The sequence below is a fragment of the Stenella coeruleoalba genome (genome assembly GCF_951394435.1).
Source record: "Stenella coeruleoalba genome assembly, chromosome: 3".
NCBI classification, from domain to species: domain Eukaryota; kingdom Metazoa; phylum Chordata; class Mammalia; order Artiodactyla; family Delphinidae; genus Stenella; species Stenella coeruleoalba.
This window is the reverse complement of record NC_137148.1, coordinates 111,848,083-111,874,693: the sequence shown is the minus strand read 5'-3', so window position 1 is coordinate 111,874,693 and position 26,611 is coordinate 111,848,083. Positions and strand designations below refer to the sequence as shown.

The following is a 26,611-nucleotide window of genomic DNA, read 5'->3' as shown; positions in this document are numbered from 1 at the left end:
CTAAATTTTAGCATCAGCTTTTGGCAACCCATAAAAAAATCCTGCCAGACTTCTTATTGGAATTTCATTGATATAATAGCTTAATTAGGGAAGATTGCATCTTGAAGAAACTAAGTCTTTCTATGCATGATCTGATATACCCTTCCATTTCTTTGTCTTCTTTAATGACCTTTATAGATTTTTTCCTCCTTAAAAATCACCCAAGATTTTATTAGCTTTGCCTCTAAGTACTTTTTGTATTTTATTAGAAGTGCTATCATTTTTGCTGACATATTAAATATATTTTATTTATTAATCACATATCCATCACGTTTGCTGGACTTTATTATTTATTAACTTTATTAATTGTATTAACATCATTAATTAATAATTCTTCCAGATTCTTTTGGGATTTCTATACAGGAATCATAACACCTGTGAATAATGACGGCCTTTTAAAACTTTCTTTCTAATCCTTAATGTTTTTTATTCCTTTTCCTTGTATTATACATTGGCTAAGACGCTAATACAAATCTTGTCAATAATAACTGGCCTACACCTTTAAAGGGAACACTGTTACAGTTTCACCACTGAGTGTGAATTCTGATGTAGGTTTTTCATCGGTACTCTTAATCACTTAAAACAAATCCTTTCTACTCCTAGTTTGCTAAATTTTTATCATGAAAGATATTCATGATAAACTTTTTTCTACATCTCTTAAAGTGATTTTATTGGGGTTTTTTACTCATTTAATATTTTAAGCTGGTTAATAAAATTTCTAGATTTTTCTAATATTCACATTTCTGGAAAACCCCAACTTGGCAATGCTATATTACCTTCTTCATATATTTTTTAAAATTCAGTTTCCTAATATTCTGTTTGGGATTTTTATGTCCAAGCTCATGATACTGGGTGTAATTTTCCTTTTTCATATGGTCATTGTCTAGTTTTGTTTTGGCATGACGGATATACAGTTGTCCCTTGGTATTCCCAGGGGATTGGTTCCAGGACCTCACCCCCCATGGATACCAAAATCCAAGGATGCTCAAGTCCCTTATATAAAAAGGCATAGTATTTGTATATAACCTATGTACATCCTCCCCACGTACTTTAAATCATCTCTAGATTACTTATAGTACTATACTTGACCTTAGCCAAAAGGCCGAGAAGCGATCTAGATTATATATAATAATCTAATACTAATACAACATAAATGCTATCTAAATAGTGGTAAATACAATGTAAATTCTATGTAAATAGTTGCCAGGCAAGCAGCAAATTCAAATTTTGCTTTTTGAAATTTTCTGTAATTTTTTTTCTTAGAATACTTTTGATCCCTGGTTGGTTGAATCCATGGATTTGGAAACCACGATACACAGGGCCAACGGTACTGGCTTAACGAAATGAACTGTCTGTGGGCGGGGCAGATATGCTCATTTATCTATCACTAATAGCGTTTTATATGTTTGGAATTATATCTTCCATGAATGTAAAACCATCTGGTTCAAGTTACTTTTTTTTTGTTTTAGGAGATGGAAAATTTTCACTACTAATCCAATGTTTTATAAAAACTAAAGGACATATATGAACACATATTTTTTCAAGTATTTCCTTTTTTATTGAGAGTTTTGTAATTTTTTTCTAGAAAATTATCTTATTTCAGCTAGGTTTTCAAATTTATTGCCATAAAATTATTAGATTTCTGACATCTATTGTAAATAGTGGTAAATGCAATTTCTCTTTTTAATCCCTAACATGATTCAGGGCTTCACTGACAACTTATCATGATTGCCTCATCAAGAAAGTTATTTTATAATTATTTTCTAAGATCTAACTTTTGGCTTTGTTGATCCCTTTGTGTTGAATCTTTGTTTTCCATTTCATTAATTTTTGCTCTTACCTATTTCCTTTTTTTTTTTTTCATTTTAACATCTTTATTGGGGTATAATTGCTTTACAATGGTATGTTAGTTTCAGCTTCACAACAAAATGAATCAGTTATATATATACATATGTTCCCATATCTCTTCCCGCTTGCGTCTCCCTCCCTCCCACCCTCCCTATCCCACCCCTCCAGGCGGTCACAAAGCACCGAGCTGATCTCCCTGTGCTATGCGGCTGCTTCCCACTAACTATCTACCTTACGTTTGGTAGTGTATATATGTCCATGCCTCTCTCTCGCTTTGTCACAGTTTACCCTTACCCCTCCCCATAGCCTCAAGTCCATTCTCTAGTAAGTCTGTGTCTTTATTCCTGTTTCACCCCTAGGTTTTCCATGACATTTTTTTTTCTTAAATTCCATATATATGTGTTAGCATACAGTATTTGTCTCTCTCTTTCTGACTTACTTCACTCTGTATGACAGACTCTAGGTCTATCCACCTCATTACAAATAGCTCAATTTCGTTTCTTTTTATGGCTGAGTAATATTCCATTGTATATATGTGCCACATCTTCTTTATCCATTCATCCGATGACGGACTCTTAGGTTGTTTCTACTTTCCTTTTTTTTTTTTTCCTTTACTTTTCCTTCCTTTTTCTCCCTTTGGATTTTATTCTGTTGCTCTTTTCCAACAGGTCAGCTCAATAATTTTTAAAATTGAGGTATAATTCATGTACCATAAAATTCATCATTTTAAAGTGTAGAATTCAGTAGGGAGGGGGTTCATTTTGAGTATTTATTATCTTTAGGTTTTGATTGTGGTAAAATATACACACCATGAAATTGATCATTTTAAATCATTTTTAGGTATACAATTAATTCAGTAGTATTAAGTATTCACATTATTACACAATTATCCCCACTATCCACTCCAAGAACTATTTCACTATCCTAAACAAAAACTCTGTATCTAATAAACAATAATTCCCATCCTCCTCTCTAGCCATCTCATAGTAAACTCTATTCTACTTTCTGTATGAATTTGCCTATTCTAGGTACTTCATATAAGTGCAACCATATAATTTTTGCCCTTTGTGTGTCTGGTTTATATATCACTCAGCATGATGCTTTCAAGGTTCACCCCCATTGTAGCATGTATCACAATTCCATTACTTTTTAGGACTGAATAATATTCCATTTTATGAATATACCAAATCTTCTTTATCCATTCACTGGTTGATGGATACATGGGTTGCTCCCACCTTTTGGCTATTGAGAATAATGCTGCTATGAACATTGCTGTGTGACTATCTGTATGAGTCCCTGTTTTTGATTTTTGGGGGTATACACCTGGAAGTGGAATTGCTGGATCATATGGTAATTCTATGATTAACTTTTTGAGGAAATACCAAAATATTTTCTATAGTGGCTGCATGACTTCACATTCCAATCAGCAATGCACAAGGGTTCTAATTTCTCCACATCCTCATCAACACCTGTTATTTTCCTTTTTTTTTTTTTTTTTTTGCGGTATGCGGGCCTCTCACTGTTGTGGCCTCTCCCGTCGCGGAGCACAGGCTCCGGACACGCAGGCTCAGCAGCCATGGCTCACAGGCCCAGCCACTCCGTGGCATGTGGGATCTTCCCGGACCGGGGCACGAACCCACGTCCCCTGCATCAGCAGGCGGACTCTCAACCACTGCGCCACCTGGGAAGCCCTATTTTCCATTTTATGGGGAGAGGGGTTTTGTTTGTTTTTATACTAGCTGTCCTAATGGGTGTGAAGTTGTATCTCATTGTGGTTTTGATTTGCATTTTGCATTCTGATGACTAGTGATGCTGAACGTCTTTTTATGCGCTTACTGGTCATTTGTATGTCTGCTTTGGAGAAATGTCTATTCAAGTCCTTTGCCTGTTTTTGAATTGGGTTTTTGTTGTTGTTGTTGTTGAGTTGTGGAAATTCTTTATATGTTCTAGATATTAATCCCTTACCAGATATATAATTTGCAAATATTTTCTCCTATTCTGTGGGTCATATGTTCACTCTCTTGATTGTATCCTTAGATTCACAAATGTTTTTAATTTTGATGAAGTCCAATTTATCTATTTTTTCTCTTGTTTCCTGTGCTTTTAATGTCATATCTAAGAATCCATTGCCACATCCAAGGTCATAAAGATTTACCCCTATGTTTTCTTCTAAGAGTTTCTTCTAGTTTATATATTTTGGATTTTGATCCATTTTCAGTTAATTTTTGTGTGGGTGTGGCTGCGTTGGGTCTTCGTTGCTGCACATGGGCTTTCTCTAGGTGCGGCAAATGGGGGCTACTCTTCGTTGCAGTTTGAGGGCTTCTCATTGCAGTGGCTTCTCTTGTTGCGGAGCACGGGCTCCAGGCACACAGGCTTCAGTAGATGTGGCACCTGGGCTCAGTAGTTGTGGCTTGCGGGCTCTAGAGAGCAGGCTCTGTAGTTGTGGTGCACGGGCTTACTTGCTCCACGGCACGTGGGATCTTCCTGGACCAGGGATTGAACCTGTGTCCCCTGCATTGGTAGACAGATTCTTAACCACTGCACCACCAGGAAAGTCCAAAGTTAATTTTTATATATGGTGTGAGGCAGGGGTCTAACTTTACTCTTTTGCATGTGGATATCAAGTTGTCCTACCACCATTTGATGAAAAGATTATTTTTCTCCCCCTGAAAAGTCTTGGCACCCTTGTCAAAAGTCAATTGGCCATAGATATTTGGATTTATTTCTAGAATCTCAATTCTATTCCATAGGTCTATGTCTGTCCTTATGTGAGTACCACACTCTTTTCATTATTGTATCTTTGTAGTAAGTTTTGAAGTCAGAAAGTGCAAGTCCTCCAACTTTGTTCTTCATTTTCAATGTTGTCTTGGCTATTCACATTCATATGAATTTAAGGATGTGCTTTTCAATTTCTTTTTTGTAAAGGCTGTTGAAATTTTGATAGGGATTGAATTGAATTTGTAGATCACTTTGGATAGTCCTCTTAAGTTTTGTAATCCATGAATATAGGATGTCTTTACATTTATTTAGGTCTTATTTAATTTCTTTCAGCAAAGTTGTATAATTTTCAGTATACACATCTCTCATCTCCTTGGCTAAATTTATTCCTAGGTATTTTATTATTTTGAATGCTACTATAAATGGAATTTTCTTAATTTCCTTTTCAGATTGTTCATATTAGTGTATAGAAATACAATTAATTTTTGTTGTTAATCTTGTATCCTGCAACTGTGCTGAATTCATTTAATAGCTCTAATAGTTGAGTTTGTATATGTGTGTATTCTTTAGGATTTTCTAAGATCAAGTCATAAGATCAAGTCATCTACAAATAAAGATAATTTCGGTTCTTCCTTTCCAATTTGGATAAATTTTAACTCTTTTTCTTGCCTAAATGCTCTGGCTAGAACTTCCAGTACAATGTTGAATAATGGTGAAAGCAGGCATCTGTCTTATTCCTTATCTTAGGGGAAAGATTTTCAGTCTTTCACCACTGGGTATGATGTTAGTTGTGGATTTCTTCATAATTACCCATTATCAAGTCAAGAAATTTTCCTTCTATTTCTAGTTCAAATTGTTTGTTTGGTTTTTTAATCATGAAAGGGTGTTGGATTTTGCCAAATGCTTTTTCAGCATCTACTGAGATAATTATATCAATTGTTTCCTTCATTCTATTGATGTATTACATTCGTTGATTTTTTCTATGTTGAACCACCCTTGCATTCCTGGGATAAATCCCACTTGGTCATGGTGTATAATCTTTTTAAGCATGCTGCTGGGTTCAGATGTAAGTATCTCAACTATTATTGCACCTATATTCATAAGGGATGTTGGTCTCTAGCTTTCTTGTGATGTCTTTGGCTTTGGTCTCAGGGTAATGTTGGCCTCACAGAATGAATTCAGAAATATTCCCTCCTTTTCTATTTTTGGAAGAGTTTGAGAAGGATTGGCATTCAATCTTTTTAAAATGCAGGGTAAAATTAACTAGTGAAGCATGTGGTCCTGTGCATTGCTTTGTTGGGAGGTTTTTTGATTAGTGATTCTATCTCTTTATTTACAGGTCTGTTTCAGTATGTCTGTTTTCTATTTCTTCTTGAGTCAGGTTGGTAGTTGGTATGCTTCCAGGATTTTGTCCATTTCATCTAGGTTATCTAATTTGTTGGTGTACAAAGTGTTCACAGTATTCTGCTATAAAACTTTTCTTTTCTATAAGGTCATTTGTAATGTCCCAACTTTCATTTCTGTTATTAGTAATTTAAGTCTTCTTTTTCTTAGTCAATCTAACTAAAGGCTTATGAATTTTGTTGATCTTTTCAAAGAACTGAATTTTTATTTTATTGACTTTTCTCTATTATTTCTCTATTTTGTTTCTCACTCTAATCTTTTTCGTTTCCTTTCTTCTGCTAGTTTTGGGTATAGTTTGTTCCTCTTTTTCTAGTTCCTTAAGGTGTAAAATTAGGTTATTAATTTGAGATCTTTCTTCTTTTCTAATGCAGGCACTTACAAGTATAAATATCACTCTGAGCACTGCTTCTGTTGCAACCTATAAGTTTCATTATGTTGTATTTTCATGTTCATTTGTCTTAAAGTATTTTCTAAATTCCTTTGTGATTCTTTCTTTGACCTATTGGTTATTTAAGAATGTGTTGTTTAATTTCCATATATTTGGAAATTTTCCAGTTTTCCCGCTGTTGCTGATTTTTAGTTTTACTCCATAGTTGTCAGAAAAATACTCTGTATGATTTCAATAGTTTTTAATTTACTGAGACTTGTTTTGTTGTCTAACATATGGTCTATCCTGTAGAATGCTCCATAGGTACTTGAGAAAAACTATTATATCTTATTGATGAACTGACCCTATTGTCAATACATAATGTCCTTCTTTGTCTCTTGTAACATTTTACTTTAATGTCTATTTTGTCTGATATGAGTATACCCAACCCAGCTCTCTTTTGGTTTCTATTTGCATGGAATACCTTCTTGCATTTTTCACTTTCAACCTATTTGTATCTGGATCTCAAGTGAATCTCTTGTAGACAGCATATATTTGGATTTTTTAAAGAATCAATTCTGTCTTAATTGGACAGTTTAATTCATTTATATTTAAAGTAATTACTGATAAGGAAGAAACTACTCCTGCCATTTTGCTGTTTGTTTAATATATGTCACATCTTTTTTGTTCCTCAGTTCCTCCATTACTGCTTTCTTTGGTGTTTTAGGGGTTTTTTTGTAGTGTACCATTTTGATTCTTTTCTCATTTCTTTTTCTGCATTTTTAAAGTTATTTTCTTGGTGGTTACCCTTGAGATTACAATCAACCTCTTAAATGTACAACAATCCATTTTTAACTAATACCACCTTAGCTTCAATAGTATATTAACAATTCTGTTCCTACACAGCTCCATCCCCCTCTTCATGTTTCTGTTGTCACAAAATACATCTGAATACACTGAGTGCCCATTAACTATATAATTATTGTTTTGTGCATTCATATTTTAAACCATACAGACAAAGAAAGGAGCTACGAACCCAAAATACAATACTGGCTTTTATATTCACCTATGTAGTTACATTTATCAGTGTTCTTTATTTTGTCATAGGGCTTAAGGTACTATCTAGTTTCATTTCCACCTAAAGGACTATCTTTAGCATTTCTTGTAGCACAGGTCTACCAGAAGCAAACTCCCTCAGCTTCTGTTTATCTGGAAATATCTTAATTTCTTCGTCATTTTTTGAAGGATAGTTTTGCTAGATATAGAATTCTTGGTTGACAATATTTTTCTTTCAGTACTTTAAATATGTCATTTCACTGCCACTGTCCTCATAGTTTCTGAGGAGAAATCAGCTGTTAATCTTATGGAGGATTCCTTATATGTAACAAGTTGCTTCTCTCTTGCTGCTTTCAGGATTCTGTCTTTGACTTTTGATAGCTTGATTATAATGTGGATCTCTTTGTTTCTCCTTCTTGGAATTCACTGAGCTTCTTGGACGTATATATTCTTTATCAAATTTGCAAGGTTTTAGCCGATTATTTCATCAAATATTCGTTCTTCCTCTTTCTCTCTCTCCTCTCCTTCTGGAATGCGTGTGTATGTTAATATGCTTGATGGTGCCCCTCAAGTTTCTTAGACTCTGTTCATTTTCATCATTCTTTTTTCTTTCTGCTCCTCAGGCTGAATAAGTCCAAGTGATTTGCCTTCAAGTTCACTGATTATTTCTTCTGGGTGCTCAAATCTGCTCTTGAACCCTCTAGTGAATTTTTTAATTATTATATTTTCAGCTCCAGAATTTGTTTCATTCCTTTTTATAATTTCTATTTACTGATATATTCTATTTCCTGAAACACTGTTCTCCTGGTTACCTTTAGGTCTTTGCCTGTGGTTTCCTTTAGGTCTCTGAGCATATTTTACATAGTTGACTTTAAGTCTCTGTCTAGTAATTCCCATTACTAGTTTCTGTTCATTTCTCCTGTGTAAAAGCCATCCTTTCTTGTTGCTTTGCATGCTTCATACTTTTTTTTGAAAACTGGACATTTTAAGTTGTACAATGTGGTAACTCTGGAAATCAAATTCTTCCCTCTCCTCAGGGTTTGTTTTTGTTGCTTTTTGTGGGTAGTAGCTGTTTGTTTAGTGACTTGTCTAAACAATTTTTGTAAAGACTGTATTCTTTGTAATGTATGGTCTCTGAAGTCTCTTCCTCTGTAGTTTCTGGTCAGCTAGTAAACAGAGATTTTCTTAAATGCCTCAGGCAAAAAGAGGGAAGGGAGGGAAGGAGAAAGAAGACAGAGAGAAAGAAAGGAAGGAAGGAAAGAAGGAAGGAAGAGAAAAGGAGAGAGGAAGGGAGGGAGAAGAAAAACTCTCTTAGTCTTTGCAGATGGGCTCTGTGTTGAGGAACTCCTTCAATGCTGAGCCAGGCCACTTACAGCTGTACATTAGCATTCACTTTGGGCTTCTGCTGAGCCTAAAGATCAGTCACAGTGAAAGCGTGGGATGTTCTCAGTTATTTCCTAAGCATGTATCTTGTCCTGTGAATGTATGGCATACATGGGAGTTTTTCAATGTCCTATCTTTCCAAAGAATCTCTCTCCCTGGATTGTCCTCTCAGGCTTTCAGCGTATCTATTGTTTGCCTCAAGTGTTATTTTTTTGCTCCAGGTGGCAGTGGGTCATTCATTTGCTTTTCAGTGGTTTTGAGAAATGCCCTCTGCATAGCCACCTTTTTGTCCTGAGAAAGTTCCAGATTATCCAAAACAAAGAGAATAGCTTTGGATCAGTCCTTCAGGCAGCCCCCTCAGATAGGTCAAAACAGACAAACAATTCTTTAAGAACAAAATCTTCTCTGTTGTTTCTGGACCCAGGGACTAGGGTCCCACGTGGGGAACACAGGCTGCCACCTTCAGAACCATCACCATGCTGAGGAGGGGTGTGGGCCAAAGACAAGTAAAAATGCTACAAAGTTTTCCTACCTTTTTTAAGTTGCCCCTTTCTTGATTCGGTGTTCACTCAGTTACTATAAACCTTTGGCTATTTTCCAGAGTTCTGACCGTTTTGCCCTCTTTTTAGGTGTTTCTGTGGACAGGTGGCCTCTTGGAGCTACCTACTCTGCATTTTCACTGACATTACTCCTCTCCAGTTTTCTTTTTCTCCTCTCCATTTCTGAAGGACAGTTTTTTCTAGGTATTGAATTCTTGTTGGACAGTCTTTCTTTCAGCACTTTGAATATGACATTGCTTGCCTTCTGGCCCCTGTGGCTTCGGATGAGAAATCAGCTATTCATTTTATTGAGGATCCTTTTTATGTAATGAATCACTTCTCTATTGATGGTCTCAAATTCTCCCTTGGTCTTTGTCTTTCAACAAATTGTTTATAGTGTGTCTAGGTGGATCTCTGGGTTTATCCTACTAGGAGTTTGTTGATCTTCTTGCATGTGCAGATTAATGTTTTTCATAAAACTCGGGGAGTTTTTGGCCATTACTTCTTCACATATTCTTTCTACCTTTTCTCTCCTCTCCTTCTGTGACACCTATTGCATGCATGTTTGTATGTTTGATGGTGTTTCATGGGTCTCTGCTTATTTTTATTTATTCATTTTACTTTCTGTTCCTCACACTGGAAATCTCAGTTGACCTATCTTTCTTTTCTTTAATTCTTTCTTCCACTAGCTCAAATCTGCTGTTGAAGTCCTCTCATGAATTCTTTTTTTTTTTTTTTGCAGTACATGGGCCTGTCACTGCTGTGGCCTCTCCTGTTGTGGAGCACAGGCTCCGGACACGCAGGCTCAGCGGCCATGGCTCACAGGCCCAGCCGCTCCGTGGCATGTGGGATCCTCCCGGACTGGGGCACGAACCCGTGTCCCCTGCATCGGCAGGCAAACTCTCAACCACTGCTCCACCAGGGAAGCCCCGTCTCGTGAATTCATTTCAATTATTGTACTTTTCAACTACAGGATTTCTGTTTGGTTCTTTTTAATAATTTCTCTTTACTCATATTCTCTATTTGGTGAGACACTGCTCTCATACTTTCCTTTAGTTCTTTAGATTTGGGTTTTTTTTTTTTGAAATCCTAAGTCCACCAGATGGGCTTCCTTACAACATTTGTAAAATAGTGTTATTAATACACACCTTCCAGGGTGGCTGTTGAGATCATTGAAAATAACATGTATGAAAGCCCCTGGCTAACTATAAAACTGAGAAGTTATTAAGACTCTTAGGGATCCCGATGAAGGTACCAGGAAAGTACTGAGAAGGCCCTGATCTGTCACCTCTAACTAATCTTAAGATTCTTTGCAAGCAGCGAATGAAGGCTAAGGCAGACTTGTAAACTGCTGAGGCATTAAATACATGCCTTGGCAAAGGCTGGGAGACTTATTTGTTCCAGGCATTTAAGGAATACTCTGTTCAATCATTAGCAGACCATTAAGCTAACTGAGCAGAGACTTTGGTGGCCACGCATGACAAAGAATATACACTTTATCGAAATAGTTCAGGAAAGTCACTTTAAAAAAAAAAAAAGGAATGGCAACAACAATAAAACCCTAGGGAGGGGGGAGTATCTGGTTTCCAGAGTTTCCAATCTTATATGATTTAAAGTGTCCAATTTTCAACCCTCAAAAAAAGAAATCATGAGACATGCAGAGAAACAAGAATGTATGGTCTTTACACAAGAAAAAAAGCTATCAATAGAAACTTTTCTTGACTTGCAGAATTTCCCAGTCTGGATCGTGTTGACTGCACACTCATGTTCCTCTGTCCTCTATTGCCTGAAAATAGGCAGCTGGATGAAAAGCCTTGATCAGATTCACGTTTGATCTTTTTGGCAAGATTATAGGTTCTGGGACTTCCCTGGTGGCACAGTGGTTAAGAATCTGCCTGCCAATGCAGGGGACATGGGTTTGAGTCCTGGTCTGGGAAGATCCCACATGCTGCAGAGTGACTAAGCCCATGCGCCACAACTACTGAGCCTGCGCTCTAGAGCCCGCGCGCCACACTACTGAGCCCACGTGCTGCAACAATTGAAGCCTGCATGCCTAGAGCCTGTGCTCCGCAACAAGAGAAGCCACCGCACTGAGAAGCCCGTGCACCGCAACGAAGAGTAGCCCCTACTCGCCGCAACTAGAGAAAGCCCGTGTGCACCAATGAAGACCCAACAAAGCCAAAAATAAAATAAAAAATTAAAAAAAAGATTATAGGTTCTGTTCTTTCATAGGAGGCATATAATGTCTCGTTGTCTCTTTTTATGAGGGAAGCAGTCACTAATGGTCAAAATGCTTAAGTCCTATAATTCATTGGGGGTTGAAAAATTGTGATATTCTATCATTTCATTTTCACTTATTAACTAGGATATTTCTATAAAGACATGTTTCCCCTTACCTACTATGTGGTTACTCAGTAATACAGTTCATATAAGAAAGGTCAGTAATACTTGATTTTTTCCCTTAATTCAACAATTTTTGAGATAAAGTATTAGGTCCTTGTCACCAACCAAAAGTGACCTGTTAGCTTTTTTAGTATAATTATAAGTTTACAGATTATTTGATGAATTTCAAAATCCACTGTAATTATTATCCTTACTGAGCTCAAAGTTTCCCATCTTTGGCCAGTAGGAGCCTCTTCAAGTTGTCCCCTGAGCCCTTTTGACATGACCCCAGTAATCTTTGATAGCTTCCTTGCTATGTGTACAACAAGATGTTCCTAGCTCATCTGGTGTATTTTCTACAATCAGCCATTTCTCTAAGAATTCCTAGTTTCTTTTAGTGAGAAATGGTATTTCAACATCATATTATGGGACTTCCATGGTGACGTGGTGGTTAAGAATCTGCCTGCCAATGCAGGGGACACAGGTTCGATCCCTAGTCCAGAAAGATCCCACATGCCACGGAGCAACTAAGCCCGTGCGCCACTATCGAGCCCATGCTCCGCAACCACTGAAGCCCACGCACCTGGAGCCCGTGCTCTGCAGTAAGAGAAACCACCGCAATGAGAAGCCCGCATACCTCAAAGAAGAGTAGCCCCCACTCGACACAACTACAGAAAGCCCGCATGCAGCAACAAAAACCCAACGCAGCCAAAAATTAATTAATTTAAAAAACGATCACATTATGGTCACTAAGGATGCATAATTGCTAAGTTGATCATTGTTCTAGATTTTTCAATGGATAAAGGTAAAATATTTCAGTAGTTTATATTGATACTTCCAATTTAAATGCAGAACTACAGGGCTTTCACTTAACTTTGTCTATATTACATCCATATCTCCTTTCTTCCATGAGTAACCTGGTTCTCAAGAACACAGAGGATAATGGAATTAAACTGTCCCATAATGACCCATCTGCTTTATCCTTGTGTTACACACACAGCAGTCTCAGAATAATACTACTAATAGCATCACTACAAAGCTGATTTCCGAAAATGGCTAAAAATTGTTTTTGCATTGACTCTCCCCATTCTTACCCATTTTTAATCAATACTATATCTTCACTGTCAGAGGATATATTCATTAGGTGCTACATTATCTCCTTGTTCACCCATAATTATGATTAGTTCTATAAATAATCATATTTTTAATGTCCATTGCCAGTCCTAATGTTGATACTTCTTTAGTCATTTTGGTTGGCTGAAACTTATTCTTTACTAGATTCGTAAGGAAGGGCTCATGGGAACAATATTAGCGAAGCTTTTTAACATTGATGACAGTTTGTCTATGTCCTTTATACTTGAAAGTCAGTTTTGCTGGATCTAGAATTCTTGGTTCACATTTTCTTTCCTGAAGTATCTTAAATGTTTTACTCTATTTTCTTTTAGCATAAAGCATTACTATAGCAAAGTCTGATAATAATTAATTTTCTTTTCCTTATAAGCCACTTTGCCTAGATGCTTATAATTTCCCCCACACCTCTTTCCTTTAAAGTCCAATAATTTTAGTAGAATATGTTCTGGTGTTTGTTGTATAAGTCCATATTCTCAATATGCAACTTTCAAAATATAGTTTCAATTCTTTTATTTCAGGTAACTTTTCTTAGATTTTAGATTTTTTTTTTTGTGGCTATGTTGGTCTTAGTGCGGCATGTGGGCTTTCTCTCTAGTGTGATATGCGGGCTCCAGGGCACATGGGTTCTGTAGTTTGCGGCATGCAGGCTCTCCCGTTGAGGTGCACGAGCTCAGTAGATGTGGTGCGCAGGCTTAGTTGTGCTGTGGCATGTGGGATCTTAGTTCCCTGACCAGGGATCAAACCCACGTCCCCTGCATTGGAAGGTGGATTCTTTACCACTGGACCACCAGGGAAGTCCCTAGATTTTAGTGTTTATTCTGTTCCTTTACTTTGTTTCTGTTTCTGTTTCAAATTCAGGGACTCCTATTATCCTTAAGTTGGATCATTTTTCCCCAATCTTCAATTTTCATCATTTTCTCTTGAATCCTTATCTCTTCATTTCTTACTGATGTTTAAGAATTTCCCCCACTTTATCTTATATTTCTCTTAATTTCTCTTAAGCTATTATCTGCTATATCTAATTGTTCTTAGTCTAATTCAGTCTTCATTTTTGAAATGAGTTCCTTTTATTTCTAATTATTTTCTGACTTTTGTCACCTCACTCTTTTCTTTCCTATCTAACATCATTTTCTTAAACATTTACTTTCTTCTGAAATAATACGGTACAGTTTTTATCTGTTTTGTGAACATGTCTTTGTGGCGGGCTTTCATTATCTACAATGATATTATTTTCCACTTTACTCTCTTTTTTCTTATAATAATTTTGTATGGGATTTTACCTCAATCTTTTCCTATTGCATTTTTTTATGTGAAATTAATTTTCTTGGACTTTGAGAAAATGTGATTCTAACTTCAAATATTCCCTCTTGATTTAAAATGTGGTTGCTTGATTTTTAAGGTTTCCTGGTGCTGTTCCCCTCTTCCAATTTTATCAGAACCTCTCTTCCTTCATCTTTGGGTCTCTAACCTGTTCAATTTTCATTCCACTCCCAATACTTCTCCTAAGTGTGGAGCACTGTCCTTGAAAGGAGCTATGGAGAGTCAGTTTTAAAAGTTTATTGGGTCTGGACTATTCTAGCCCCTTCATAAATTTCGGGAACCTCTTGTGCTATCCCAGTATTTGATTAGGTAACACCCTTCCTAATATCAACTGCTGTTCTCACATCAGCCCATCATACTTTCCACATGAATACTTACTGACTTCCCTCTGCTTCCTCTCCTACAGATGCTAACACTATGCAGTGTGGCTCTTGGTAAGGATCTCTTGTTAACTAGTTTTGATATAAATCCTGTCCATGGGTTTTTGGTTTTGCTATCTAGTTGCTCTGTTTTTTTAAGAGGGGATTCAGGGAGATTAAAAAACCATGTCACTGCTACTACTGCTGCCACCATCTTCCCAGATATTAGAGTATATTTTAATAGTCCTTAGAATCTTCTACAGAAAAAATTTTTGAACAAAATGCCTTAAAAATCTTATAACATTTTCAGAAATAAAACAGGTAAAACAGAAGAAAATGGACCCATTTTGTCTGCTTACCTCAAAAAGTCTGAACAAGTTGTATCTTGTTTTATAATCAGTCCACAAGACCATAAAAAAGGCATTCGTTGAGACGGTGCTAATCATAATTATCTTAAAGAGACGACTCATTATAACTCTCTTCACAAATGCCTGACACTGAGTATCTTTCCTCCTGTCAAAAATTTGAATAAGAGGTATGATTATCTTATAGCTCTGTTGTAAGGTAATGCATAATGCACACTTTTTTTTAGGGACAAAGGTCTGCTTTCGCCCTTCTGTGAATATAAATCTACATATATATATACTTTAAAATTGCAATGCAATGCTGACTTAATGACCACTGAAATATGTATGACGATTACTGGGTGGGTCTGTCCCCACTCAGTTGCTCAGTTCCTCCTCTCTAGACCTGTGAAAAAGAATGGTTACCACTCCACCTCAAGCAAAACAAAGCACCATCTTCATTTACTCGTTCAACAAATTTTTATTAAGTAACTACTGTTCAACTCACTCATTTATTCATTCAACAAGTTTTTATTGAATGACTACTACATGCCAGGCAATACAGTAGGCACTTGGGATACAGGTAAGCAAAACTAAATATTGTCAGTCTAGTAGGGAAAACTGCTAATCAAATAATCAGCCATACAAGTGCTTACAAATCAATCATAAAAAACTGACCACCCTAAGAAAAAATGGGCAAACACACAGTCAACTCATTAAAGAAATACAATGGCATGAAGTTCCCTCCAAAATGTTCAGTAGCACTACTAATTGGGGAGGTACAAATTAAGTAAAACCAGTAATTTTGCTTATAAAATTAGCAAAGGCTTAAATGTGATAACATTTAGTGCTGGCAAGAGTGTAGTGCAACGGAGCAGTCTCATAAACTGCCAGGGGAATGTAAACTGACCAACTTTTCTGAAAAGCCTTAGTTCTGTTTGTATCCTCAGACCCAAGGAATCTACCCCAAGAGAATACAATCTGAAATGCAAACAGTGACTTTAGTCAAACATGTTTATCCCAGCAATATTTGCTGTGAGAATTTGGAAACAATTTAAAAGTCTAACCAAAAAAAAACAGGTTAAGCAAATCATGGCATATCCATTTCATGGAATATTATACAGACACTACAACATGTCTATGCCTTTTTCATGATTTAGAAAAATGTTTATGAGCCACTGGATAGCAAAACAGAAAGAAAGCAAGATAAGAATTCTCTACTCAAAATTATCTCAACTGTGCAAAATAGGTAGAAAAAAATTCGGCATGAAGTATGCCAAAATGTTGATATTGTCTGCCTACGGATAGTGAGGTTATAGGTAATCCTTTTTCCTATTTATTTATGTTCATCTGTGCTTTCCAATTTTTCTCAGAGAGTATGTATTACTTTTTCCCCATTATATGTAACAAGTGAACCCAGTCTCACACAGTAAAAAAATATAGATTTATATACTTTTATAACCTATTAAAAACAAGATATATAATTTTCATTATCTGATTTGAAATCAGGTCTATTACCCAAAAAAAAGGCTTCAAATTATCTAACATAGTAGGGAATAAAAAAGGACAAAATGGAGTCAAACTGGTCATTCAGTCTACAGGTCAAATAAGGGTGCGACTGAACGCTTGATTAACAGCCAATTGTGACAGGAAAGCCGAGGAAACAACTGTTTGGCTGAGACTTCACCAGCCTCACCAGTTGGAGAAATCAGATTATCCAGGACGAGCCCCTCAGTCTGCGAAGTGGATGAGTGCCTGTGGGAAGAGGCTACGAGACCCAACACTGCCATTTGCACACTTCTTAACAAGAAAGAGAAATAAAGAGTATTTACTGAGATTTCCATAACGTCTCATAGAACAGCGGCGACACATCCTCAAACAGTGAGCTAGGACGGACTCTTGTGTGGTTCTGGTGATAAAAGTGTTGAGACATTTTCCAAATTTTCAATTTTTATTCCATCCAACAGAAAATCTCTGCTTAGGAATCTCCTCAGCATCTAGATTCCAAGAGGCCTCAGAGGAGTGTCCACAGAGGGCATCGTTGCTTTATGAAGTCACTCTTGGACATTCCAGTATGTTACTAGCCGGCAGGCCCCTGGAGGGGAGAGCTCCCCATTGGTCTACCCACAGATCCTCTCTTCCCAAGGAGACCGAGCACCTCTGTTCAGCAAAAGAGTCACAAGCACCCTGCAATTGTGATGCTCTGGGCTAAAGCTGAGAGACAGGCCAGACAAAAGCCCCTCCTTCAGGAAGTGCCCCCAACTGACAGACAGAGGCCCTTAATAATGTGTTAAAATAGGTTAAGGGTCATAGAAGAGGGGAAAGCAAAATTCTCTGGGCTTCTAAGAGCAAGAGCACACAGCCAGGGCACAGCACTGGAGACACCTGGAAGGACAAGGAAAGATTTTGATGGCTTTGGGGCTAGAACCCAAGAAACAGGAAGAGCAGAAGTTATCCATGCCTGGGGCTTCCCTGGTGGCGCAGTGGTTGGGAGTCCGCCTGCCGATGCAGGGGACGCGGGTTCGTGCCCCGGTCCGGGAGGATCCCACATGCCGCGGAGCGGCTGGGCCCATGAGCCATGGCCGCTGAGCCTGCGCGTCTGGAGCCTGTGCTCCGCAACGGGAGAGGCCACAACAGTGAGAGGCCCGCGTACCACAAAAAAAAAAAAAAAAAAAAAAAAGAAGTTATCCATGCCCAGCACTGGCTAACTGGGGACACAGAATGTGCACATACAAACCACCTGAGAATGTAAGGGACGGGCCTTGGGGTAGAGATGTTTTAGGTACAAGAGCAATAGGGATTTTTGCTCTGTTCAATTCTTGGGATTAATATATTCTCTCGTTCTCCTTCTCCTAGCCCCTTTGGCTTCCAAGGCAAATCAAGACAGAGGCTTCTGGGTAGCCCTGTGTTGAATTAAATGTTTAGTTGGCCAAATTGGTCAAATTCCTGGAACCTTAATTCCTTGGGCCATAATAAAAGGAGGTGACCACGTCACCACCTCCACTGCCCCAGGCATTCTGAAACAAGTGAACACGACCATCTCACAAAGAAAAATACTCTTGTAGGCAAGCGGTATACTGAACTGGGAAATAACATCTTACCAATCTCTCCACTTAAAATCATCAACAGCAAAGCTTTAAGAAACACTTTGATTAATGTCCCCAGGCTTCAAACCTTGGCCTCACCGTCTTAGTCTATATTCTTTCCCTCAGGGATCAAGCTCCTCCTACTGCCTCCATTGGTCATATGCCCCCTGACGCCTTCTGGGCTCCTGCCCACACCCTGACAGTGGCCTCCTGGAGCAGCTGCTCAGAGAGAGCCTGAATCAGTTCCCCATCTCTGTTTCCACCCGCCCCAATTCAACAATGTGCCTAATCCCGCCGGGCCATATAGGAGGCCCTCGGTAAATCTGTGCTATGTGAATGTACCTCAGGGATCCTTACGCTCACTCAAGTAGCTGAGCCTAGTGGGATTCTATTTCCAGGAATCCCAAGGATACACTACTATGCTTCCGCTCCTTAAGCTCCAAAGCACACTTCTGGGGAGAAATGAAGAAGAGATTAAGAATGTAAAAAATTCTTTCACGATGCTTGGAGGGGTGAGGAAAGATGGCTAGCTGGAAACAGTCAAGAAGAGACCAGCTGTTCTTGGTGTACAGTATCAGCACAGCCAACCACAGCTGAATGTGTTTTCTTTTTATTTGTTTGTTTATTTATTTTTGGCTGCGTTGGGTCTTCGTTGATGCAGGCGGGCTTTCGCTAGTTGTGGTGAGCAGGGGCTACTCTTCGTTGCAATGCGCAGGCTTCTCATTGCAGTGGCTTCTCTTGTTGTGGAGCACGGGCTCTAGGTGTGCGGGCTTCAGTAGTTGTGGCATGGGGCTCAGTAGTTGTAGCTCATGGGCTCAGCAGTTGTGGCTCACAGGCTCTAGAGCACAGGCTCAGTAGTTGTGGTGCACGGGCTTAGCTGCTCTGCAGCATGTGGGATCCTCCCAGAACAGGGCTCGAACCCATGTGCCCTGCATTGGCAGGCAGATTCTTAACCACTGCGCCACCAGGGAAGTCCCTGAATGTGTTTTCTGAAGTCACTGATGAAGAAATCTAGTCTGGGACTGGAACTCCAGCTGATGAGTGGACTCAGAAGTAACCAGCTTATCCAGGCCTACTGAAATCACCCGTATCTTCTTGTGGATAGGTGGGCGGGACAAGCACCCTGGATGAGAAGCTAAAGGGCCACCTCTTCTGCCCTTTTAGCAGCAACTTACACTCTCCCTGACTTGAGCAGCACCACCTTAGCCGCCGCACACAGTCAGTAGGCACGGCAGCTTGGTGACTCTAGTCTTCTGACCAGGAGTCATTCCTAGTTACATGTAACTAGAATTGAAACACAAAGTTCACACATTATATCCAAACCCTATTACACCTCTTGCTGTTTTGCAGAAATTTTACAAAACTGAAAGTTATAGAGTTCAACTAGTATATTTTTAAACTCTGGATTAGAACGTATACAGACTGCTCCACATTAACACTAGTAGTCCAATACCTCAGCACACTGCCGAAGGTCAGGTGTGTGTCCATATGCAACATACGTGCTGCTGCTCTTTGTCTCAAGCAAAAACATAAAGAATCATGCTTATTCTATTTATCTAAAGATGTCCTAAATTCTATCGTCAGAGAGTAACCACAATTTTCAGAACTTTCACTAACTTCATTTTAGAAAAGGACACTGTCAAATGTGCTGCCCTGATTTATTATCTATAGAGGTCATGCAAAGGGTCAAAGGTCATAGCTATTTAAACCCCCTCTACTCCAGTGATCATTTAAAAGGAAAATAGAGGGAAACCAAAGCTTGCCACATCAGAGAAACCACTGTCATCACAAAGATTTGGAACAGAAGGAAAGTTGGGGCCTCCAACTTTGGCAATGTCTCTTTTAAGTTGAAATGTCAGTTACTTAGAGCAAGTCTGGGGATTCATTCTGTTGGAATTTACCACAAGGAGTATTACCACAGACTTCTGATATGGGATCTTTGATTCTCTAAAGTTCATGAGTTCCAGCAGATGCGACACTCCTTAACATGGACCTTATGTCAAATCCTCACATAGATGCTAATTAGTAGCTACATTCTCAGGTCCTGACAACTGCAATTATTCGCTGTACCCTGCTCTCTCCACGGTGCCATACACAGTACAGGTTAATAGTTTTTAAGCCTCTCAGACTTACATTCAAAATAGAGGGAAAGGTTTCCATTCAAGGTACAATGAAACAATTTAAGTGACACCACAGGGAGCAAACAAACAAATCCAGAAGGTGGAATATTCTACAGGACTCGGTTTTTACAGTAAGTCACTGATATGGAGAGAAAGAGGGAATGAGGGCAGGAGGCTTGCTCACTCTAGACTGAAAGCTGAAAGAGACACAACAACCAGATGTGATGGGTGAACTTCATGTGAATCACTGATTAGAACAAAATTACTGTCCACAGACATTCTTGACCTTCAGAACAATTTGATTTGGTATTAGGTGACACCAAGAAATCATAGTTTATTTTGTTTGGTGTGATAATGGCATTTTGGTTTCTACAAGAAAATGACCATATTTTCTAGAGATGTTTACTGGAGGATGTAGGGGCAAAATGACATGCTATCTGGGATTTGCTTTTAAATACTTTAGCAAAGAAAAAGGAAATGGGAGATTATATGATGTAACTGGCAAGATCTTGGTAACTGTTAAATCTGGGTGATCAGTACATAAGGGTTGAATGCCCTATTTTACTCTATTTTAAAATATGTCTACACTTTTTCATGTTTAAAAATTCATGTAGAAAACTTCGAAGCACTGAGCTAGAAATCTTTGGTAATAAAATGTATAAAAACTCCCAAATCTATAATATGGGAAAAAGTTTATAAAAACACATGGCTTTGCTTTTTCCTCTGTTTTAAAAAAATTTTAATTAATTAATTAATTTATTTATTTACTTATTTACTTTTGGCTGCGTCGGGTCTTCATTGCTGCGCGTGGGCTTTCTCTAGTTGCAGTGAGCAGGGGCGACTCTTTGTTGCAGTCCACGGGCTTCTCATTGCGATGGCTTTCCCGTTGCAGAGCACAGGCTCTAGTCGCGTGGGCTTCAGTAGTTGCAGCGCGTGGGCTCAGTAGTTGCAGCACGCGGGCTCTAGAGCACAGGCTCAGTAGTTGTGGTGCATGGGCTTAGTTGCTCCGCGGCATGTGGGATCTTCCCGGACCGGGGCACAAACCCGCGTCCCCTGCATTGGCAGGCGGACTCTCAACCACTGCGCCACCAGGGAAGCCCGGCAGGTAGATTCTTAACCACTGCGTTTCCCTGTTAAAAATTTCCTGCCTTTCCCTATTAAAAATTTCAAAGAAGTACAAGTTCTAGTGTCCAGGCTCTGGATCTCCCAGCAGCCACAGAGTCTGGGGTGACTCTTCTCTCTCTTTCCCCCACCCCACCGTGTATACTCCACACCCGCAGGGCAAAATGACTATACCTGCCAGGCCAACAGAACCAGCCGAAAACTGGCTTCAGAGAGCTCAGCCTCCTTATCATATTCCCATATGACTTCTCAGACTAGGGGCCAGGGTTGGTGGGGAGTGGGGGGGATGAGAAGCTTTGCTTATTGTAACACAGAGTGATTTTTCTGGCTTCTGATGTAAGGCAGGGTATAAAGATGATCCTTGTTAAATCCTACTACTATAAGGCATGTTCCTTGGATAGATACATACACATTCTTTTAATCTACCTTTTAATCTCATTAATACCTACATTCCTGAGTTCCCTCAAAGAACAGTTACTGCAACTTTTAAATAATAGCTTACCTTATATTCCATTTTACTCATGTCAGTGACACATGGAGTAAACAGAGCTCATTACTGGATAATACCCAAGTAGCTTCTAGCTCAGTGGCTACATACCCTCAGTTCAGGGGTCACAACATGCAAATGATGGGAAAAAATGACCCTTGGCTCCTCCTCCCCTCAGTATGTCAAATAATGACCTGGCAAGTTGGTCACTGTGACAGTGAATCCTTTTATTGCCTCACCTTGCTGGAAGCCTTGCACAAGACACTTGTCGTCTTCTTTCTCCCTGTCTGAAAAGGAAGGATAAAACACTAGACAGCTCACCCAATTTTTGAGATCTCTGTAAATTAAGTAACTACTTAAGTAGTAACAACAGCTAAAATCCAAATCAACTTTAGCATCATAAGAATCGTTACATACAGTTAAACCCTTTACCTATAGAGTTCATCATTCTTTTTCTACCTTACAATTGCTCTCCAACACAATGCATTTGTAAAGTCACCATAATCACTTGAATTTCTGGGTTATAAAAATGTGTGAATGCTCCCCCATACCCATTTCTGGTCTTTAAAAATGTTATTTCTCTTTTTTAATATTATTAATAGAATTACCTGGGTTGATTTACCTTATATATGTGATTAGATATAATGAAAAATACCTCAGGCTCAAGTTTAAATCATTTTTATTTAAGCACTGATTTTACAAAATGTGATCGTTCAAAAGGTGAACTAAATTTACGGCTTAATGTTCATGTGTTGATAAATTGCCTTCAAAATACATTGGAGCTAGATGTGTACATAAGACATTGGAGCTAGATATGTATATAAGATTTTACATCGTTTTGGAAGAAATCACACAGAAGCAGCTGCTTTTTCAATAAACTTGGCCAGTTTCACATCTCTTTTGGTCAGTCCTCCACAGTCATGTGATGTGAGAGTTATCTGAACCTAAGAAAGAGAGAAGCAGCTTTGAAAACCCTGAGTTGCAATTCATGATGCTCTCCTTTGGTAGTTCAGAAATCAATCTATTACTCAATATTTACCTTTGAGAATTGAGGAGATTAAATGATTTAGAAAATACTACATTATGAATAAGCAATGCATTTCTAAAACCCAGTAAACTCCAGGCTGGGCCCAGCAGCCTCCTAGGGATAAAAAGGTTCTCTCATAAGAAGGGCAAATGAGCTACCAGAATCTCAAATCTTGACTCTTCAGGAAAAAAAAAAAAAAAGAGAGAGAGAGACACTGAGGTACCACTTTAACTCCCATTACTTTAATTACACCAACTATTTTCAAGCCACTGAGAAAAACTAAGCTATCAAATGTAATATCTTAGCAACCATGTTAAAAAAAAGCCCATTTCCAAATTAGGGAAGTGGGGGTGGGGTGGAGGAACAGACTGTTGCCTCTTGACAAATCAATTAAAAAGCAAAAACAAAATTACGGGCAAAGAGAGGCAACTAGGAAATAAAAGTTTATGCTGGTACCTGTATGCTCTGAATTATTGCAATTAAATCACAAAAATGTGAAATCTTCTTTTTTCAAAGAGGACTTTCAAAGAGATAATAGAAATCTCACAGAAATCTAGATGATAAGAAATTCCACATGGCATGATCACCAAGGCAAGGACACTTTTTGGGCAAGTGTTATTCTTCTCACTGTGCCCCCTTAAAACTCCTTGATGAAGTCTTTTCAGTCTGCTCTTTCTCTTAGGAAGGTCAGTTCCCACTGAGAATAGAGAATTTAATAAATAGTTCTTGAGCAAATTTATTAAATAAGGCCGTATCTTTCTTATTTGCTACCATCTCTTTCAATAATTTACCTTAAGAGGGTTTAAAAATTTATCTACATGACAGATATTCAAGTTTAATTCAGGAGTCTAATTTGGCCCAACTTTTCCATACTAGTGTCTGTAGAAGATAAGCATGAAAATAAAGAACTCAGTCACTGTTGTCTTGAGTAGATCTGAACATTTTTTTACTAATTTGCAGTAATACACAGGGATTCTGAGAGAAAGAATAAGAGAATATTTTCCTAAGCACAATGACACTTAGCTGCACAGGATGACAAGCAAGAAAGGAAGGAAGAAGTTTCTTAAACTCCATAATTATGGTGATTCCAAAATCAGGCAATTCAGTTACCTTGTTGTACACATTGAACCACTCCGGGTGATGATTCATCTTCTCTGCTTGTAGGGCAACTCGGGACATAAAGCCAAATGCCTGCATAAGATGAAGTCGAAAGTGATGACTGACAGTGCCCCCTGCCCTGGATCTGAGAGAGATACCAGAGCAACCCGACCAGAAAAAACATGGCTAGAATCCTCAGGGAAGCCTGGAGAATCAAATATGAAAGCGAATGCTCTCCACAGAGCTGGGGAAGCAGTGTAGCAGGACTGTGACCTGCTGCTGGATGGTGAAAAACAATCAGGCTCAAATAAACAAACCGGGAAATTGGTCTCACCCAGTGACCTGTCTGGGCTGTTTAATTTTCCTCAGGACGAGACTCTCCAAAAGAAGGAATAATTTCCCTTTAATTCAGTGTCCTGGATCTCACTACCTGGCCCCAAATCTTAGAAGTCACTTTTCTTGCAGCACTGCTCCTTTTGTTTTTAGTGACTGGGTTGCTAACTAAGGCATCGACCACAAAGACTATGGGAAAATGTCTTGTGAGTGTGTCTTAAGCCAAAGCTCCGGTAGAAATGAACAACCATCCCATCCGCCAGGCAGGACAGAAGGGGATGAGAGACTGTTTTCATTGACATCCAGAGTGGAACAGAAAAGATGGGCTTGCCCACTCAGGGTCTTCTTGCTACTGCCCAGCACTGCCATTTCGAGGAGAAAGCACTCCGCCTTGGGGCAGAAGGCTGCAGAGCCAGCCACAGGCATAAGTGGGGGCCTGTAGGGCACTGTCTTCATACCACAGGGAAAGTGCAAACCTAATTTTGTTAAGCAGAAGGCAAACTTGTCCTGAGAGGAAAAAAACCATTTTTTTGCTTGCTTTCAAATTTTTATGAGGGTAATTGCAAACAGTAGAAGAGTTTGTCTCTTCCGTGTCCATAAGGCAGAAATACTTGGTAAGACTCTAAGGAAGTGGTACATTAATTACAAAGTTACAGTGGAATTCACAGGCATTACCCATTACAGCCACATAAATAAATATTTAACTTCTTTACCCCTATCCAGAAAAAACAATCTGATGTTAGTTGCGCTATGTTTTTTGGATCACCAAATGACATAAGAGAGCATTTCCAAGTTAACAGAAATATGGAAGATGCCATTTTCAAACAATTCTGTCATTCATAATGGTTCCTATCTCAGAATCGATTTTATTCAGGATAAAGATTTCCATTTTGACACTTAATGCCTGAAGAAGAGTCTTCCCTATTAGGAAAAGGAAGGAAGTTCAAGAAAAATCCATTTAACTATGTATGGAATTATCAGTAGGAAAACAATATTCACTCTCCCACCCCTTCTCATTTCACAATTTGATTTTCTATGTGAGGGGAAGGAACAAGTCAAATGAGAAAGTTTGTTTTAATAATTCAAACACAGAGTTAACCTGTATTAAATTATTATGAGAATTTTTACCCTGTTTGCCTATAATGCCTTATTCTCATTTAGCTTTAGAAGATTTACAATTTCATCACCACCCCGAGAGACATTAAAGACATGGATTTCTTTCTTTTTTTAAAAAAAATATTTATTTATTTGGCTGCACAGGGTCTTTAGTTGCAACATGCGGGATCTTTAGTTGCAGCACGCAGGATCTTTTAGTTGTGGCATGCAGTATCTTTAGTTGCAGCACGTGGGATCTTTTAGTTGCAGCATGTGGAATCTTTAGTTGTGGCATGCGGGCTCTTAGTTGCAGCATGCATGTTCTAGTTCCCTGACCACAGATTGAACCCAGGCTCCCTGCATTGGGAGTGTGGAGTTTATTTTTGTTTGTTTGTTTTTTGGTTTTTTTGTGGTACACAGGCCTATCACTGTTGTGGCCTCTCCCATTGCGGAGCACAGGCTCCGGACGTGCAGGCTCAGCGGCCATGGCTCACGGGCCCAGCCGCTCTGCGGCATGTGGGATCCTCCCAGACCGGGGCACGAACCCGTGTCCCCTGCATCGGCAGGCGGACTCTCAACGACTGTGCCACCAGGGAAGCCCTGGGACTGTGGAGTTTTAACCACTGGACCACCAGGGAAGTCCCAAGGACATGGATTTCTGAGCCAGGGATTCAAATCCCAATTCTACTACTCAACTGTCATGTGATCTAACTCTGAGCCTCAATTTTCTTATCAGTAAAATGATGATAATAATAAAACGGTCATGTAATTATTTTTATTAAAAAAAAAGAGAGAGGGTGGGAGGGAGGGAGACGCAAGAGGGAAGAGATACGGGAACATATGTATATGTATAACTGATTCACTTTGTTATAAAGCAGAAACTAACACACCATTGTAAAGCAATTATACCCCAATAAAGATGTTAAAAAAAAAAAAAGAGAGAGAGATGGGGATATAAGAACACTTAGCACAGCACCTGGCACAGAATGCACATATTGCTACTACTACTGCTTCTGGCCAAACGACATACCGTTAACCTCACAAAACATAATGGTAAATGAAAAGCCCTCCCACAGACTTGAGAATCTAAGATTCCAGTTGCTTTGTCTCAGAAGAATGGCTCTCTCCTTTTCCCATGTGCGATAAACAGAGACTGACACACATATACTAGACAAAGATAATATACGGTGGAATAACACTTTGATGCAGACTGACTGGGGAAAACAGCTGAATAACAAGAAATCAGGTGGGCACAGTCACTGTCTAAGTTCTTAAGCCCTGTAGCCACAATTTCTTTGAACCAAGCTATCCTAAAAGGTCCAAAGTGATGCTTAGAATCCTTTAACATTGCCC

The 26,611-nt window shown here is 38.8% G+C and overlaps 2 protein-coding genes across 2 annotated transcripts in view; both read right to left on the bottom strand.

Moving 5' to 3' along the window:
- Positions 1-19,473, bottom strand: part of CATSPER3 (cation channel sperm associated 3) — a gene marked incomplete at its 5' end in the record, with an annotated part of 41,609 nt that extends 22,136 nt beyond the window's left edge. Inside the window, 2 exons of the mRNA XM_079918642.1 lie at positions 14,906-15,059; positions 19,430-19,473. Of these exons, the coding sequence (XP_079774768.1) occupies positions 14,906-15,059; positions 19,430-19,473 (198 nt within the window). The remainder of the gene's footprint in view (positions 1-14,905; positions 15,060-19,429) is intronic.
- Positions 19,474-22,351: 2,878 nt separating this feature from the next.
- PCBD2 (pterin-4 alpha-carbinolamine dehydratase 2) overlaps positions 22,352-26,611 on the bottom strand; it is a 49,995-nt gene continuing 45,735 nt past the window's right edge. Inside the window, exons 3-4 of the mRNA XM_079916061.1 lie at positions 23,843-23,923; positions 22,352-22,649 (exon numbers count right to left, since the gene is read on the bottom strand). Coding sequence (XP_079772187.1) covers positions 22,554-22,649; positions 23,843-23,923 — 177 coding nt within the window. The 3' untranslated portion in view covers positions 22,352-22,553. The remainder of the gene's footprint in view (positions 22,650-23,842; positions 23,924-26,611) is intronic.